Source organism: Phacochoerus africanus, chromosome 9 (genome assembly GCF_016906955.1).
Source record: "Phacochoerus africanus isolate WHEZ1 chromosome 9, ROS_Pafr_v1, whole genome shotgun sequence".
Lineage (NCBI taxonomy): Eukaryota > Metazoa > Chordata > Mammalia > Artiodactyla > Suidae > Phacochoerus > Phacochoerus africanus.
In genome coordinates this window covers 24,896,341-24,912,991 of record NC_062552.1, presented here as the reverse complement: position 1 = coordinate 24,912,991, position 16,651 = coordinate 24,896,341, and the positions used below count along the sequence as shown (strand labels likewise).

The following is a 16,651-nucleotide window of genomic DNA, read 5'->3' as shown; positions in this document are numbered from 1 at the left end:
CAGAGGTGTCAACACTTGACCTGCCCCTCTAGTTGAGTCTGGTACCAGGGCTAGGGAGGGGCGCTAGGTGTGATCACTGTGCCCAGCCAAAATTGTAAGCAGGAGCCTAAGTTTGGGCATCTTGGGTCTGGGGAAAAGTTTCGTGTCCCCTGGAAGGCAAAAAAAAATCACTGGATTAGGGTATGGAGAAGACTACAATTCCCAGAAAGCTCTGGAATAGTTCTTAACCAAAGAGGACTACAGCTCCCAGAAGGCCTTGTATTGGCCTCAGGTGCCCTATGTCCCAACCACCTACCTGAGTCAAATACTGCATGTGAAATACAGATATTTTCCAAAATTTGACCATAATGTAGTATCTAAAGAGATGGTACGCTAAATACACCCATCAAAGTTGTATGTCTTAGTACTGTTGACTGGGCTATGACCCACGCAATACCTGCCTGGATATGCTTGTTAAACAGACGGCAATGACTCCCGCAACTCTGGAGGCTTACCTGAATCCCTAGTGCATGTGGTGGCCTAACATGTCTGGCATAAACAGAGGAGACATTTAGCCCCAGGTTTTCAAGAGGGGGTCGCTGCTCCAGGGGACATTAAAGCAGTATGCTAGAACCAGCCAAGAGGAGACCTTCAGGTGTCCTTCGCGCGTCCCCATCGCCCCCTTCTTGCTTGTTAGAGAAGCGAGGCCAAAACTGAGGCCGAGCCTTCTATCTAGTGACCTAGAAACTAGAAAGCAACCAGAAGCGGGAAAAGCACACGCGGGTGGGATTGAAAATACAGCCACTGCCAGGAGCCGGGAGACTCAGATGCTCTGTTACCTAAAACCAGGTCGGGGATGGAGAAGCCACACCTGGACCCAGGCGTGCCTCGCCTTCGGTTCCCCGCTGAGCCGAGGCCAGGAATGGCAGGAATTTTCCCCGGCAGCCCCCAGCTTAGGTCAGCCACTGCCATTTCAGAGGCCGCTCTCCGGGGAGAATGGCCAGAAAGCGCGTAGTGGCTCCTTTAAGGCTCCTCCTAGCCCTCCCTCCCCCGCCCACGTGACCCGGGGCGGCCGCGCGCCGGCTCGGCCCCCCGCGCAAGCGGCGATGGCGGCGGCGGCGGGAGCTGCAGCGGCGGCGGCCGCCGAGGTGCGGAAGGGGAGGGGGAGAGGCGGGTGCATGCCCGCGCGCGCGCCCGGGGGAAGCGCGCGCCCGTGCAATGCTCCGGGGGTGCAACGGGGCCGGGGGGCCCGGGCGGGACTTGCAGCAATCCGGAGGGCCAGCACCGGGGGCGGATGAGGGGACCAGGGGGTGGGAGGTGGGGGGAGTGGGCACGGAGGCGCGCATGCAGCCGCCGGCTGCCCCCGAGTGGGCGGCGGGCGCCGGGGCCCCGGGAACACGCGCGAGGGGCACGAGGGGCCGTCCACCGGGCTGGGGGGCAGCGGGCGCAGGAGGGGTTGGTGCCCGGGGTCCCCGCGGCCTGGGGGACAAAGGGGGAGCGGCGCGTGCAGCCGGGAGGAGGGGGCGGGGCCGGGGCGCGGAGGCCCCGCCCCCTCCCCCTCCTCTCTTCTCGGCCCCTGAGATGCGGGGTCTACCCAGAGGGAGGGGGCTGCTGAGGGCCCGGGGGAGGGGTCGTGCGGCCCCTCCGGGCAGCCGAAGCCGCGGAAGGGGGGGCCCCCATAGAGGAAGAGGTAGGCCCCGGAGCCTACTCTCTCTTCCCAGGGCTCAAGCGTCCTGGGCGCCCCAACTTCCTACCGGACTGACCAGTCCTCCTATCCCTTGTGTCCCCTCCCAGGGGGAGGCCCCCGCTGAGATGGGGGCGCTGGTGCTGGAGAAGGAGCCCAGAGGAGCTACCGAGAGAGGTGAGTACGGCAGAAACGGGCCCAGTTAAGATTTTCACCTCCCCCAACACGGGATCTCCTGAGCCCTTGGCCCGAACTTTTTTTTTCCTTTACAGTTCATGGCTCTTTGGGGGACACCCCTCGTAGTGAGGAGGCCCTCCCCAAGGCCAACCCTGACTCCCTGGAACCTGCTGGCCCCTCATCCCCAGCCTCTGTCACAGTCACCGTCGGCGATGAGGGAGCTGACACTCCTATAGGGGCCACACCTCTCATTGGGGATGAACCCGAGAATCTCGAGGGAGATGGGGACCTCCATGGGGGACGCATCCTGCTGGGTGAGAGGCCAGGGAGTCTAGGGGGGTGAGGTGAGGTATCCTCAGGTTCTGCCTTCCCTCTTATGTTACTTCCTGCCTGCCTGTCTGTCTTCCAGGCCATGCCACAAAGTCATTCCCGTCTTCCCCTAGCAAGGGGGGTTCCTGTCCCAGCCGAGCCAAAATGTCAATGACTGGGGCTGGAAAATCACCCCCATCAGTCCAGAGTTTGGCTATGAGGCTACTGAGTATGCCGGGGGCCCAGGGGGCAGCAGCAGCAGCAGCAATACCTGAACCCCCTCCAGCCACGGCCAGCCCAGAGGGGCAGCCCAAGGTCCATCGAGCCAGGAAGACCATGTCCAAACCCGGAAACGGACAGGTGAGGCTTAGGAGGAGGGGTGGGGATGGGGTGGGAGAGACAAGGTAATCAATATAAGGATCCTGTGAGCTGCATTTTCACAGTTTGGCTTCAGACCTTTTCTTATCCAATCACGGCTTCACATGTTTACCAAGAGGCTACTGTGTGTCAAATTCTGGACTAAGGCTTCATCTGTGAACAGACAGGTTTCTGTCTTCTCCAGGTTTACATTCTGGAGGGCGGGTGTAGAAGATGCAGATGTTAAAGCCTTAATTAGGTAGTTAATGTCTTAATTACTCTTATGATAATGACTATCTAAAGAAACTTCAAACCACTTTTACTTTCTACCTCCAAGCAAAAGTCCCACGGGAACGCCTCCCTCTCTTCTTTCAAACTGTCCCTGCTGTTTTAAAGGTTTTACTGTGCATCTCTATAGGGAGGGAGCTGAAGGCCACAGAAGTGATAGAGGAAGGAAATGACAAGGGCCCTAGAATCTCAGAAGCTTTATGATGATGTTTTTAGGGCTCTTGGTATCATGTTCTGGGCATGGTTTAGGTAGCTTTGGTCAAGGCCTTTTGTTTTCTCATCTGGAAAGTGGGGAGAAAGGGCCTGCTTCTGAGTGCTCGAAGAATTAACTGAGTGTTCCATGTGGGATGTGCTTGGCAATTCTTGTTCTTGCCACTGGAGCTTGGGTGGCAGGTTTGAAGGTGTGGCTCACCACCCACCCCACCCCCCAAACCTGGGGTGCTACGCTAATCCACAGGGAACCATAGATGCTCCCTGACCCTAAGTGTCCTCCCTCTTGGCCCCCAGCCCCCAGTCCCTGAGAAGCGGCCCCCTGAGGTGCAGCATTTCCGCATGAGCGATGACGTGCACTCGCTGGGGAAGGTGACCTCAGGTCAGTCCCACCCCCACCCCCACCCGCCTGCAGCTCGCTTTGGCCTGTCCAAAGGGTTTCGAGTACAGGCCTCACTCCTTTCCCTCTCTCCTTCCAGACGTGGCCAAAAGGAGGAAGCTGAATTCAGGAGGTGGCCTGGTGAGCCAGGAGAGGCAGAGAACAGGGCCTCTCCATTGGGGGGGGGCTGCCCAGGGAGCCCCGGAGCTAGGGCTCCATCTCACCCTGGAGGAAGATGGGGTTGTGAGGAAGTGCCAGCAGCTTCAATTTTTTTTTTTTTTTAACCTTTTTCTAGTCGGAGGAGTTGGGTTCTGCACGGGGTTCAGGAGATGTGTCCCTGGAGAAGGGCGACCCCGGGTCCCTGGAGGAGTGGGAGACGGTGGTGGGGGATGACTTCAGCCTCTACTACGATTCCTACTCTGTGGATGAGCGAGTGGACTCGGACAGCAAGGTGAGGGAGCTGACCGCCCTCCCGCCCACGCTCCCCCACATCCAGGGCCCTCTCTTCAATCTTTCCTGCCCCTTTTTTTTCTTTCTTTTTCTGAACACCCGCTAATTCACCGCCCCAAAATATCTAGAATTTATTCCAGTGCGTGCTCTATGCTGCATCCATCCGCTTGCTCCTCTCCAGTGAAAGTCACCGCCTCAGTCTTTGGGTTTAACATCCCATTTATGGTTTATTTGTCCTTCGTTTGCTTGTTTATTCCTTTGCTCCTTGTTTGGTTTTATTTCACATGTGTGTTTGGCTATGCGACATAATGCTTCATCTGGCTTGTTTTGCTTTTTGTTTGTTTTGTCATGGCAACTTGCAGATACACACAAAAGAATAGAATAGGGAGCCCACCCCGCCCCAGTAGCCATCACCCAGCTTCAAGGATTATCGATACACAGCCAGTCTTGAATCATCCATTCCTCTTCCAACACACACATCTGCTGGATTGTTTCAGAGCAGATCCAAGACACCATATCATTGTATCTGGAAATATTTCCGGGAGTTCCCATCATGGCTTAGCAGTTAACAAACCCAACTAGCATCCATGAGGGCGAGGGTTCGATCCCTGGCCTCGCTCAGTGGGTTAAGGATCCGGCGATGCAGAGAGCTGTGGTGTAGGTGGCATAGCACTACAGCTCCAATTGGACCCCTAGCCTGGGAAGCTCCATATGCTGTGGGTGCGACCCTAAAAAAGACGGAAAAAAAAGAAATATGTTTCCATATGTATTTCTAAACATTAGAGCTTTTTTTAAAAAAACATCCCTGCATTACCCTTTTCACACCAAAAAAAAATTTACAAATGATTCCTTAATATCTTGCTACTAGTCAGTCTTCGCATTTTTTTCATCTATTTCATAAATGGGATTTTTGTTTGTCAACATTCACATGAGGTCCACGCTTTGTTTTAGTTCTCTCTTTACGTATAGGTTCCTTTCTTTCCAAAAAAAAAAAAAAAGGTGGTGCCATAAGTGTGGCCCTAAAAGTAAAAAAAAAAAAAAAAATTTTTTTTCTATTTATTTGTTTGAAGAAACTGAGTTCTGCTCATTTAGGAGCTGGCTGATTGGGCGAGGGTTGACACGTGACTCTGCTAACTATTTCTTTTTTTTTTTTGTCTTTTTGCCATTTCTTGGGCTGCTCCCTCGGCATATGGAGGTTCTCCGGCTAGGGGTCAAATCGGAGCTGTAGCCACCGGCCTATGCCAGAGCCACAGCAACACGGGATCCGAGCCACGTCTGCAACCTACACCACAGCTCACGGCAACCCGGATGGTTAACCCACTGAGCAAGGGCAGGGACCAAACCTGCAACCTCATGGTTCCTAGTCGGATTCGTTAACCACTGAGCCACAACTGGAACTCCCTCTGTTGATTTCTTACAAACAGCTAGACCTGTGATCAGCTTCAGATGCCCTTTCTTTTTTTCTTTTTTTTTTTTTTCAACTTGCTAGTTGGTGCAGGTGCCTCCTGTTGCCTCACACCAGGTGTGGAACATTGGGTTTTTTAGTAGTGACATTAAGAGCGATCAGTGGATTCAGATGATGTCAGTCTGACTTGATTGATAAAGAGTTTCTAATTGGGTTTTCATCTAGTGTTTTCAGTCTTGCCTATTCATGAACGTTTTTAGAAAGAGTGTATTATCCATTTGTTGTTTGGAACGTACTTTTTTTTTCCCCTGCTTAATGTTGTGTTTGTTACTAAGGCATGTGTTGCATGTCACCGCAGTACCTTATTTGTCATTACTGTATAGTGTTTGATACCTTCTCCCTTTATTCAGCCTTTTTCTTCCTTTCCTACCCACACTCACCTCCTCCAGGAAGCCATTCTTGGGGCGTCGTTTTATCGATACCCCCTCCTTCTGAGTCCTGGGGGTCAGCCAAGGCCCGCTCTGCCTCTCTCCCAAGTCCCTCCCAGGAGAGGGCTGCGGCCTGGGGAGGTCACTCTTTGTTCAGCCCTGCTTTGCCTCTCTTCCAGTCTGAGGTTGAAGCTCTGGCTGAACAGCTGAGTGAGGAGGAAGAAGAAGAGGAGGAGGAAGAGGAGGAAGAGGAGGAGGAGGAGGAAGAAGAGGAGGAGGAGGAGGAAGATGAAGAGTCAGGGAATCAGTCGGACAGGGTAGGAGCTGGAGGCTGGTGTACGGTGGAGCCGGGGCTGCCGACCTCGGCTCTGAGTCCTCAGAGGACGGGGCTGCGGGCTGGGGGCCGGGCTCTCTGACGCTCTGCCTCCTCCCCAGAGCGGTTCCAGCGGCCGGCGCAAAGCCAAGAAGAAGTGGCGGAAGGACAGTCCGTGGGTGAAGCCGTCACGGAAACGGCGGAAGCGGGAGCCTCCGAGGGCCAAGGAGCCACGAGGTGAGGAGGCTCCTCTGCTTTGGGGTCCCCTCCTCCAGCCCCTTCCCGGCCCGCAGAGAGCGTGCATGCACGCACACACACGCTCAGCATGCACGCCCGCATGTACCCACGCGTCCAGGCACCTGTGAGCTCGCACTCTCACTCTCTCTGTCTCTGTGTCAGGAGTGAATGGTGTGGGCTCCTCAGGCCCCAGTGAGTACATGGAGGTCCCTCTGGGGTCCCTGGAGCTGCCCAGCGAGGGGACCCTCTCTCCCAACCACGCTGGTAATTGCCAATTGCCGGGATAGGGAGCCACTAGGGGGCGCCCTCAGGGCAGGAGGGAATGGGGAGGAGGGGAACCCCGCTGGAGCCGGGGTGTCCATGGCCAGACTTCGGGGGTTCTGGAGCATGGAGGGAAAGTCAGGGCAGGGGTAAGAGGCCCCCTGAGGGGTCCCGGTGGGTGAGGGGCCGGGCCTCCCCCAGCTCCTTTTTTCCTCCATCCAAGGCGTGTCCAATGACACATCCTCCCTGGAGACAGAGCGAGGGTTTGAGGAGTTGCCCCTCTGCAGCTGCCGCATGGAGGCACCCAAGATAGACCGCATCAGTGAGAGAGCGGGGCACAAGTGCATGGCCACGGAGAGTGTGGATGGAGAGGTGGGCCTGGGGGCTGCTAGGCGAGATGCCCGGGGTTCAGCCCCAGCCCCCAACCCCCAGCCTCACCTCTTCTCACCCGGCCTCACTGCCCATAGCTATCGGGCTGCAACGCCGCGATCCTCAAGCGGGAGACCATGAGACCGTCGAGCCGCGTGGCCCTGATGGTGCTCTGTGAGACCCACCGCGCCCGCATGGTCAAACACCACTGCTGCCCAGGCTGTGGCTACTTCTGTACGGCGGTGAGTCACCCGTGGGGCAGGTGGGCGGTATGCCCCACGGAGGCGGGGCTCCAGGGGCCTGACCGCATTGTTCCCCTGCCCCCAGGGCACCTTTCTGGAGTGCCACCCCGACTTCCGAGTGGCCCACCGCTTCCACAAGGCCTGCGTGTCCCAGCTCAACGGGATGGTCTTCTGTCCCCACTGTGGGGAGGACGCATCTGAGGCCCAAGAGGTGACCATCCCCCGGGGGGATGGGGTGACCCCACCAGCGGGCACTGCAGCCCCCGCCCCCCCACCCCTGGCCCAGGATGCCCCCGGGAGAGCGGACACTTCCCAGCCCAGGTACTGGCCTCGCCCTTCCCTTGTTCCCGTTCCCCGCCCCGTCCCGGTCTCCCCTAGACATCCGCACCTTCTCCCACAGCGCCCGGATGCGAGGTCACGGGGAGCCCCGGCGGCCCCCCTGCGACCCCCTGGCTGACACCATCGACAGCTCGGGGCCCTCCCTCACCCTGCCCAGTGGAGGCTGCCTCTCAGCTGTGGGGCTGCCGCCTGGGCCAGGCCGGGAGGCCCTGGAGAAGGCGCTGGTCATCCAGGAGTCAGAGAGGTGAGTAGGGGTCGCTGTCGGGCACAGCAACTAGGACTGGGGCTGAAAGGTGGACGTGCAGGTGCCGGGGCTGATGCTCGAATCTTGAGGAGCCCACCCCTCTCTCTCCCTCACTTCGGCAGGCGGAAGAAACTCCGTTTCCACCCCCGGCAGCTGTACCTGTCAGTGAAGCAGGGTGAGCTGCAGAAGGTGATCCTGATGCTGTGTGAGTATTTTGCTCATTCGTTCAAGCAAACCTTGCTTGAGCACCCGTCATATGTCAGACACCAGGCTCGGGGTCGGGGGAGCGAGGCAGTGACATACATCATCCTTGCCCCGAGGGACTTGGCATGATGGGGGACACAGACACAGATAACCCATGGTGATGGGGACTGTGGTGGCAAGGGATGCCGAGGCTCTAGGTCCTTTTCTGAGTGTTGGCGGTGGTTCGCTGACTTCAGTTTTCCCACTGGAGGCCCAGAGAGGTTGACTGCCTCACCCAGTGCGCAGCGGCACTAAGGCCCAGGGGTGGGGCTCTTAACCTCTCATCTCTGATAAGTGCTGAGGTGGAGGCGAGCACCAGGGAGGCCCAAGAGGGGCCTCCCCCAGGCTGGGGCCCTGAGAAGCCTTCCTGGAGGAGGAGTCCCTGGCCCCTGAGCTCGCTTACCGCTTGTCCCTCCCTCCCGGTGTGGTGGGCGCTCCCTGCAGTGGACAACCTGGACCCCAACTTCCAGAGCGACCAGCAGAGCAAGCGCACGCCCCTGCACGCGGCCGCCCAGAAGGGCTCAGTGGAGATCTGCCACGTGCTGCTGCAGGTCAGCGTGCCCGGGCCCTCTGCCTCACGGACTGCGTCTTGAATCCCCTCCCCTGGCCAGCCCCTCCCTGGTGCCAGCCCACGTGCCCCCTCCTTGCAGGCTGGAGCCAACATCAACGCAGTGGACAAGCAGCAGCGGACGCCGCTGATGGAGGCCGTGGTGAACAACCACCTGGAGGTGGCTCGTTACATGGTGCAGCGCGGCGGCTGCGTCTACAGCAAGGTGTGCGGCCCGGCCGGCCGGGGCCCAGCTCAGGGACCAGGTTTGAGGTGCCAGCCAGAGGGCTCATCTGCCCACATCTTCCTCAGGAGGAAGACGGCTCCACCTGCCTCCACCACGCAGCCAAAATTGGGAATCTGGAGATGGTGAGCCTGCTGCTCAGCACGGGTCAGGTGGACGTCAACGCCCAGGTTAGCGGCCTGACTTCCCGCCAAGCCTCCTACAGTCCTTGGCTCAGCCTCGGGCCAGGACCCCTTTGGCCTGGGTCTGACCTCTGGCCCTTCCCCTGCATTTCACCCTGTTCCAGTCTGCCCCCACCTCCTGTCCCCCTTCATTTGTATTTCTCATCACTCTTTTCTGTTTTTTCTTTATCTTTATCCATGTTCAAAATGAGTCACTGCCTTCATCTCTGCAACTGTCCAATGAGATTTCCTTATTATTAACTCTTGTTTTTCACATGTTGGATGTGTTTTATTATTCTTCCTTTTTTTAATTTTTTTTCTTTTGGCCACACCTATGGCATGCGGAAGTTCTGGGGCCAGGGATCAAACCTGTGCCCCCACAGTAACCAGAGCCACACAGCAGTGACACCACCAGATCTGCTAGGCCACCATGGAACTCTTAGGTCATTTTTCTTTATCTGTGAATTTTTCCATTCTCTGTCCAGGAGAAGCCCCTCAAAGTAGGCACCTGTGGCTTTTGAATATGACCCGGCAGCCTTCAAGGGCTCCCTTGTCAGCACCTATTCTGCCCTAGATTCAGAATCTACCGTTTCTCTAAGAAACTCTGGTTCCTTTAAATGGGAAATATTTTGGAGTTCCCTAGTGGCCTAGGGGTTAAGGATCCAGTGTTGTCATTGTTGTGGTGTGGGGATTAATTCCCAGCCCTGGAACTTATGCATGCCTTGGGTGAGACCTAATTAATTAATTAAAAATAAATGGGAGGAGTTCCTATTGTGGTGTGGCGGAAACGAATCCAACTGGTATCCGTGAGGATGCGGGTTCCATCCCTGGCCTTGCTCAGTGCTGTCGGGGATCTGATATTGCTGAGAGCTGTGGTGTAGGTTGCAGATGGTGGCATGGATCCCGTGTTGCTCTGGCTATGGTGTAGGCCAGCAGCTGTATCTCCGATTCAACCCCTAGTTTGGGAACTTGCATTTGCCACGATGGGTGCGGCCCTAAAGAGCAGTAGATAAATCATAAATAAATAAGTGGAAATGTTTTTTAGAGACTATGATTTGTCTACCTAGAGATGGTCAGTGGGCAGACCTAGTAAAGATGTATTTTTTTTTTTGTCTTTTTTGTTGTTGTTATTGTTGTTGTTGTTGTTGCTATTTCTTGGGCCGCTCCCGAGGCATATGGAGGTTCCCAGGCTAGGGGTCCAATCGGAGCTGTAGCCACCGGCCTACGCCAGAGCCACAGCAACGCGGGATCCGAGCCGCGTCTGCAACCTACACCACAGCTCACGGCAACGCCGGATCGTCAACCCACTGAGCAAGGGCAGGGACCGAACCCGCAACCTCATGGTTCCTAGTCGGATTCGTTAACCACTGCGCCACGGCGGGAACTCCTTTTTTTTTTTTTTTTTTATTGTTGTTATTGTTGTTGTTGTTGTTGTTGTTGCTATTTCTTGGTAAAGATGTATTTTTTAATTTATTTTATTTTATTTTATTGTCTTTTAGGGCCGCACCTGTGGCATATGGAGGTTCCCATGCTAGGGGTCAAATCAGAGCTTATAGCCGGCCTACACCACAGCCAAAGCAACTCAGGATCCTAGCCACATCTGCGACCCACACCACAGCTCACAGCAACGCTGGATCCTTAACCCACTGAGTGAAGCCAGGGATCAAACCCACGTCCTCCTGGATAGTAGTCAGGCTCCTTAAGTGCTGAGCCACAACGGGAACTCCAAGATGTATTTTTTTAGAAAGAAAAATTATTTCACAGCTGTGAGTGGTAGACACTACTAGTCCCATGTTGTAAATGAGGAAACAGCCCCAGAGACTTGCCCAGGGTCCTGCAGCCTGTGATTGGTGGAAGCAGGACTCTGAGCCCGAGTCTAGCTGCGGAGCCCGTGCTCTCGCCTGCACGCTGCTCAGATGGGCAGGGCTGGGGCTGCCTCTCCACCTGCCTCCTTCCCCACATCCGCTCCCACAGGACAGCGGGGGCTGGACGCCCATCATCTGGGCTGCAGAGCACAAGCACATCGAGGTGATCCGCATGCTGCTGACGCGGGGCGCCGACGTCACCCTCACAGACAACGTGAGTGAGAGTACGGTCGGGATGGGGGAGCAGGGCGCAGGATGGGGTTCCAGGTCTCACTGCCTGCCCCCACCTTCCCCCCAGGAGGAGAACATCTGCCTGCACTGGGCCTCCTTCACCGGCAGCGCCGCCATCGCCGAGGTCCTCCTGAACGCCCGCTGCGACCTCCATGCTGTCAACTACCACGGGGACACGCCGCTGCACATCGCAGCCCGGGAGAGCTACCACGACTGCGTGCTGTGGGGCCCCCCTCCCCGCTCCCCCCAGACCTGGACACCCCCTGCCACCTCTCAGGGCCCCAACCCCACGGGCTTCCTGTCCACGTCTAGGTTGTTCCTGTCTCGAGGGGCCAACCCCGAGCTGCGGAACAAGGAGGGGGACACGGCGTGGGACCTGACCCCTGAGCGCTCCGACGTGTGGTTTGCACTCCAGCTCAACCGCAAGCTTCGGCTCGGGGTGGGAAACCGGGCCATCCGCACCGAGAAGATCATCTGCCGGTGAGCCTGCGCTTTCTGCCCCAGAGTCACCGCCACCCCTCCCCAGGCCCCACTGAGTCCCCAGAAACATCACACACACACACACACACACAAACGCACGCACGCACGCATGCCACCAGATACAGCAAATAAAAGAATGTCCAGTTAAGTCAGAATCTCAGATGAGGAGTTCCCATTGTGGCTCAGTGGTTAACAAAACCATCTAGTATCCATGAGGACTCGGGTTCAATCCCTGGCCTCGCTCAGTGGCTTAAGGATCCGGCATTGGAATGAGCTGTGGTGTAGATCGAAGACTCGGCTTGGATCCCACGTTGTTGTGGTTGTGGTGTAGGCTGGCAGCTACAGCTCCAGTTCCACCCCTAGCCTGGGAACCTCCATATGCCATGGGTGCAGCCCTAAAAAAACAAAAAACAAAAACAAACAAAAAGAAGAATTTCAGATGAAAAACACATAGGTTGAAAGTGTCCCATGTAGGAATTCCCATTGTGGCTCAATGGGTAAAGAGCCCCACATAGTGTCCATGAGGATCCGGGTTCCATCCCTGACCTCACTCAGTGGGTTAAGGATCTGGTGTTGCCTTGAGCAGTGGTGTTAGGTCGCAGATGTGCCTCAGATCCAGCGTAGCTGTGGTGTAGGCCAGTGGCTGCTGTTCCAGTTTGACCCCTAGCCCGGGAACCTCCATATGCCACAGCTGTGGCCGTAAAAAGAAGGGGGAAAAAAAAAAGTGTCCCATGTGGTATTTGAGACATGCCTATCCTGAAAAAACTATTTCTTTACCTGAAATTCAAATTTAACTGAGTGTCCTGCATTTTTATCTGGGAACCTTACTCCCCACACCCTGTCGAACCCCTGGAACCATGCTCTTCCCTCCCCCAGCCCTCTCCTGGCACCTCTGGGAGCCCTCACCCCTCGCTCTAGCCACCCAGCCCCATCTCCCCTCTCGCCAGGGACGTGGCCCGGGGCTATGAGAACGTGCCCATTCCCTGTGTCAACGGGGTGGACAGCGAGCCGTGCCCCGAGGATTACAAGTACATCTCGGAGAACTGCGAGACGTCCACCATGAACATCGACCGCAACATCACGCACCTACAGGTGAGCTCGGGGCCCTGGGCCCTCCCAGAGGGACGCCAGAGCCTCCGGGTACACCTGGGCACAGCGCGGGCCACCAGGGGCTCCTGGCCAAGGTGTTGGGCCTGAATGGGAGCTCCAGCGAGGGTTCGCATCCTCCCGGGGAAGGGGTCCTTTTTCTAGGACACATGAAGGTGTCTCGGGGCACACGGTAGCCCTGGAGACACCCCCATCGGCAACACCTTGACTCCCCCTCACCCCGGACCCACCGCCATCACTCTCCTGCAATGCAGACCCTAGAGAGAGCACAGCCATTGGGGGGCAGGGAGCACTGGAAGCTGAGGGGCCCAGGCGGGTTCTGGGGACGAACTCACCCTGCCTTCCACCCCAGCACTGCACGTGTGTGGATGACTGCTCCAGCTCCAACTGCCTGTGCGGCCAGCTCAGCATCCGCTGCTGGTATGACAAGGTACGTGCCCTCGCCCCGGCTCCTCCCCTCCTTCGGAGGAGCTGCCCCCGCCCCCAACTCCCTGGGACCTTTACCCTCACCTCCTAACCTGTGCGGGACGCGACCGAGAGGGCAGGGCAAGACCTGGGATTTCCAGGATGCTGCTGGGACAGAAACGGGCCTGGCCCAGGTATATGCAAATCCAGGGCAATGGTTGTGTGTTTCCTGTTCAGTGACGTCAGAGCATGTGTGGCCTCCCCACCCCCGCCCAGCTTCCCTGTGCCTGGATTGGTGGGGTTTTCTGTGAAATCTTAGGAAGCCTGGGCAGTTGAGGTGGGCACCACACAGAGACCGCTGTTGTCCCCTCCCTTGGCCCCAGGATGGGCGGCTGCTGCAGGAATTTAACAAGATTGAGCCCCCGCTGATTTTTGAGTGTAACCAGGCGTGCTCCTGCTGGAGAAACTGCAAGAATCGGGTAGTGCAGAGCGGCATCAAGTGAGGCCCCTCCTGTAGCCCCACCCCCTGCCCGTTCCTCCTGTCCCTCCCTCGGGGTGCTTCCGGGTCACTCCACCCACTGTCACCCTTTCTCCCATCCCCAGGGTGCGACTGCAGCTCTACCGAACAGCCAAGATGGGCTGGGGGGTCCGCGCCCTGCAGACCATTCCCCAGGGGACTTTTATATGCGAGTGAGTGGTGGGGAGGGGGTGCTTTGGCTCCTGGAGGGTGGAGCTGGGTGCAGGGCCTCCCCCCCCACACTTTTTATTTTATGGCCGCACTTGCTGTAGATGGAAGTTCCTGGACAAGGAAAGGAATCTGAGCCCCAGCTGTGACATGTGCAGCTGGAGCTGTGCTGGATTCTTTAATCCACTGCACCCGACCCAGAATTGAACCCAAGCCTCTGCAGCCACCCAAGCCACTGCAGTTGGATTTTAACTTACTGCGCCACAGCGGGAACTCCCTGCCCTTCTCCTTGATGGGTCCCACCTCTTCTGCTGCCCCGTCCCCACGCCTCCGCTCTGCCCCAACTACAGTGCCTACATCTGCCGTCCCTCCTGTGCCTTCCCCTTTGGTGTATCTCCGAGCCTCGCACTCCCTCTCCCCTACCCTTCCCAACTGGGGAAAGCCCCAGTTTTGGAGACAGACAGACTTAGGTTTAAGCCCCACCCTGCCGCTAGGTGTCCTTGGCAAAGTTTCTTAACCTCTCTGAGCCTTACTTTTCTTGTCTGCAAAATGGAGGTGGTCATAGCTCCCTTTCTGTCTAGCTCCTTGGAGGCCTCAGGTCCCTCCATCCATCAGGTCTTTCTCTTCTCAGCATCTGTAACCTCCCCCTTTCCTCTGGCTCTTAGTCCATGGACTTCACATTGAACGTAGATCCTCTTTGGCTTTTAAAACAGCTCAGCCCCATTTGCCTATGTAAGAGACCATTAATTTATACCCTGCGTTACTTTTTTTTTTTTTCCTTCTCTTGCTGTGCCCACAGCTTGTGGAAGTTCCCAGACTCAGGGATCAAACCCACAGCACAGCCGTCGCCCATGCTGCAGCAGTAACACAACACCAGATCCTTAACCACTAGGCCACCAGGGAACTCCCATGTTCGCCTGCATTTTGGCTTCACTCCCGCCCACATCCGCCTTTACCCTTTCCCTCTGCCTCTCCATGTGTCTCAGTGCTCCTCCTCCTCCTGCCATCTGCCACCCCTGATGGCTCCCATGACACCGTCCTCACCTACCTGCCATCCATCCATCCTTCCTCTTCACTGTGCTTTCCACAGCTCCTCACCGCCCCCCAGGTCCTCACATTTCTGTGGACCCGTCCCTTCCAATAGCCCTCAGCCCGGAACCACCCCTGCCTGCGGGGTGACTCCTAGTCTCCAAACCTCCAGTGTCTCCAGCTGAAGAGATTTCCTCACCCAGGCCGCCCCCGCCGCCCCCAGACACTGATCCCTTTGCCGCAGCAACCCTTCCCTCTAGCACCCACTGCTGCTTCCCCAGCTCAGCCCTGGCCCCAGTCTGTCATCCTGCCTGTTGTCCTGGCTGTCTGGTGAGGACCCCAGCTGGCAGGAGTGTGTCCTGTGTGTACCCTCACATGCCTGCGTCCCTTGTTCCTCCTCTTGATCCCCCGCCTGGATAGGGGCTTCCCACGCCTCCCCCGCCAGACAGTGTGCCCTGTCCTCGGGACCCCATGTGCCTTGCCCACCCGAGCCCCAGCCGTGCTAATCTGTGAGATTCACGGACAGTGACTGGGGCAGCTGACAGGCAGCGGGAGAGGAGTTGTGGGGTTGTGAGGTGAGACAGCCCAGAGCCTGTTCCCAGGAGCCCCTCCTCAACCCCGGCACCACCACCTCCTGCCCACAGGTATGTGGGAGAGCTGATCTCTGATGCCGAGGCTGACGTGAGAGAGGATGATTCTTATCTCTTCGACTTGGACAACAAGGTGACTGGGAGACCCCTCCATCACCTCCTCTCGGCCAGCAGATGGAAACTGGAAGGGGCCTCGGGCCGTCGGTGGGCTCGAGGGGTGGTGGGTGGTGGATGTGCTGACTGCCGCCCTCCCCTCAGGATGGAGAAGTCTACTGCATCGATGCCCGTTACTACGGCAACATCAGCCGCTTCATCAACCACTTGTGTGACCCCAACATCATCCCCGTCCGGGTCTTCATGCTACACCAAGACCTGCGATTTCCACGCATTGCCTTCTTCAGTTCACGAGACATCCGGACCGGGGAGGAGCTGGGGTGAGGCAGCCTGGGATGCGGCCATGGGTGTGGGAGGGGCAGCCGGCCCGGGACTAGAGCGGGAAGGCTGGAGAGTGCCTGCTCTTCAGGCGCGGACTAGAGCAGAGCTTCTCTGAAACAGGCCATAAACAGAGTCCTGGGCTGCACAGGTTTTGAGTCAGTAGGTTTGGGATGAGGCCCAAGAGTCCTCATTCCTAACAAGCTTCTGGGCAGCGCTGGGGCTGTAGGTGCAGAGAGCATAGGAGGGCTCAGAGAGCGTAGGAGGGCTCAGAGCCCAGCAGAAGATGGGGACAGATGCTTCGGAGGGGGTCTGGGTCCCACAGACTGCCTGTGCTCCCCTGACAGGTTTGACTATGGTGACCGCTTCTGGGACATCAAAAGCAAATATTTCACCTGCCAGTGTGGCTCTGAGAAGTGCAAGCACTCAGCGGAGGCCATCGCCCTGGAGCAGAGCCGCCTGGCCCGCCTGGACCCCCACCCCGAGCTGCTGCCCGAGCTCAGCTCCTTGCCCCCCGTCAACCCCTGAGAGTGGACCACACACACCCCTCCCTACCCCAGGATGGCCACCAACTCAGCAGCCACCTCTGCCGCTTGCTGCCCACAGCCCACACCTGGGGGTGCCACAGTCTCCTGTCCCTGCACCCCTCCACACATTCCTCAGCCAGAGATCCCCGCCAGGCCCTGGAGGTCTGACAGCCCCTCTCTCCCAGAGCTGGTTCCTCCCTGGGAGAGTGACTTCAGGGCTGGCCACCCCCCTGTTCCCCATCCTTAGCTGAAGTTTGATGAATTGAAATTGGGGCCCTATGCTAACTGGTTTCCTTTGTTCTCAATAAATGTTGGGTTTGTAATAAGCCGAGGGGTTGCAGCCAGAGGGAATGTGGGTGCGAGGGGCAGGTGAGGATGGGAAGCAGGCCGGGCAGGTGTGCCTGGTGTGGCTGGTGCGGCTAGCCGCCCGGGGG

The 16,651-nt window shown here is 57.5% G+C and overlaps 1 protein-coding gene across 5 annotated transcripts; it reads left to right on the top strand.

Annotated features, from left to right (window-relative positions):
• Positions 1-278: 278 nt before the first annotated feature.
• On the top strand, positions 279-16,543 carry EHMT2 (euchromatic histone lysine methyltransferase 2). Of its 5 annotated transcripts, XM_047795393.1 has the most exons (28): positions 279-1,127; positions 1,774-1,840; positions 1,936-2,154; positions 2,250-2,509; positions 3,302-3,386; positions 3,484-3,524; positions 3,679-3,834; positions 5,846-5,983; positions 6,102-6,216; positions 6,379-6,480; positions 6,701-6,849; positions 6,945-7,088; positions 7,174-7,409; positions 7,489-7,671; positions 7,794-7,876; positions 8,359-8,465; positions 8,565-8,687; positions 8,774-8,875; positions 10,841-10,945; positions 11,030-11,184; positions 11,275-11,442; positions 12,390-12,534; positions 12,902-12,979; positions 13,338-13,453; positions 13,558-13,644; positions 15,313-15,391; positions 15,517-15,692; positions 16,038-16,543. In XM_047795393.1, exons 1-28 carry the CDS (start codon positions 807-809, stop codon positions 16,216-16,218), a joined length of 3,921 nt encoding a protein of 1,306 aa, XP_047651349.1. In that variant the 5' UTR covers positions 279-806; the 3' UTR covers positions 16,219-16,543. The 5 variants fall into 5 exon arrangements, with proteins under 5 accessions (XP_047651349.1, XP_047651351.1, XP_047651346.1 ...); XM_047795395.1 differs by lacking the exon at positions 6,379-6,480 and having other exon boundaries at positions 1,065-1,127; XM_047795390.1 differs by having other exon boundaries at positions 1,065-1,840.
• The last annotated feature ends 108 nt before the right edge of the window (positions 16,544-16,651 follow it).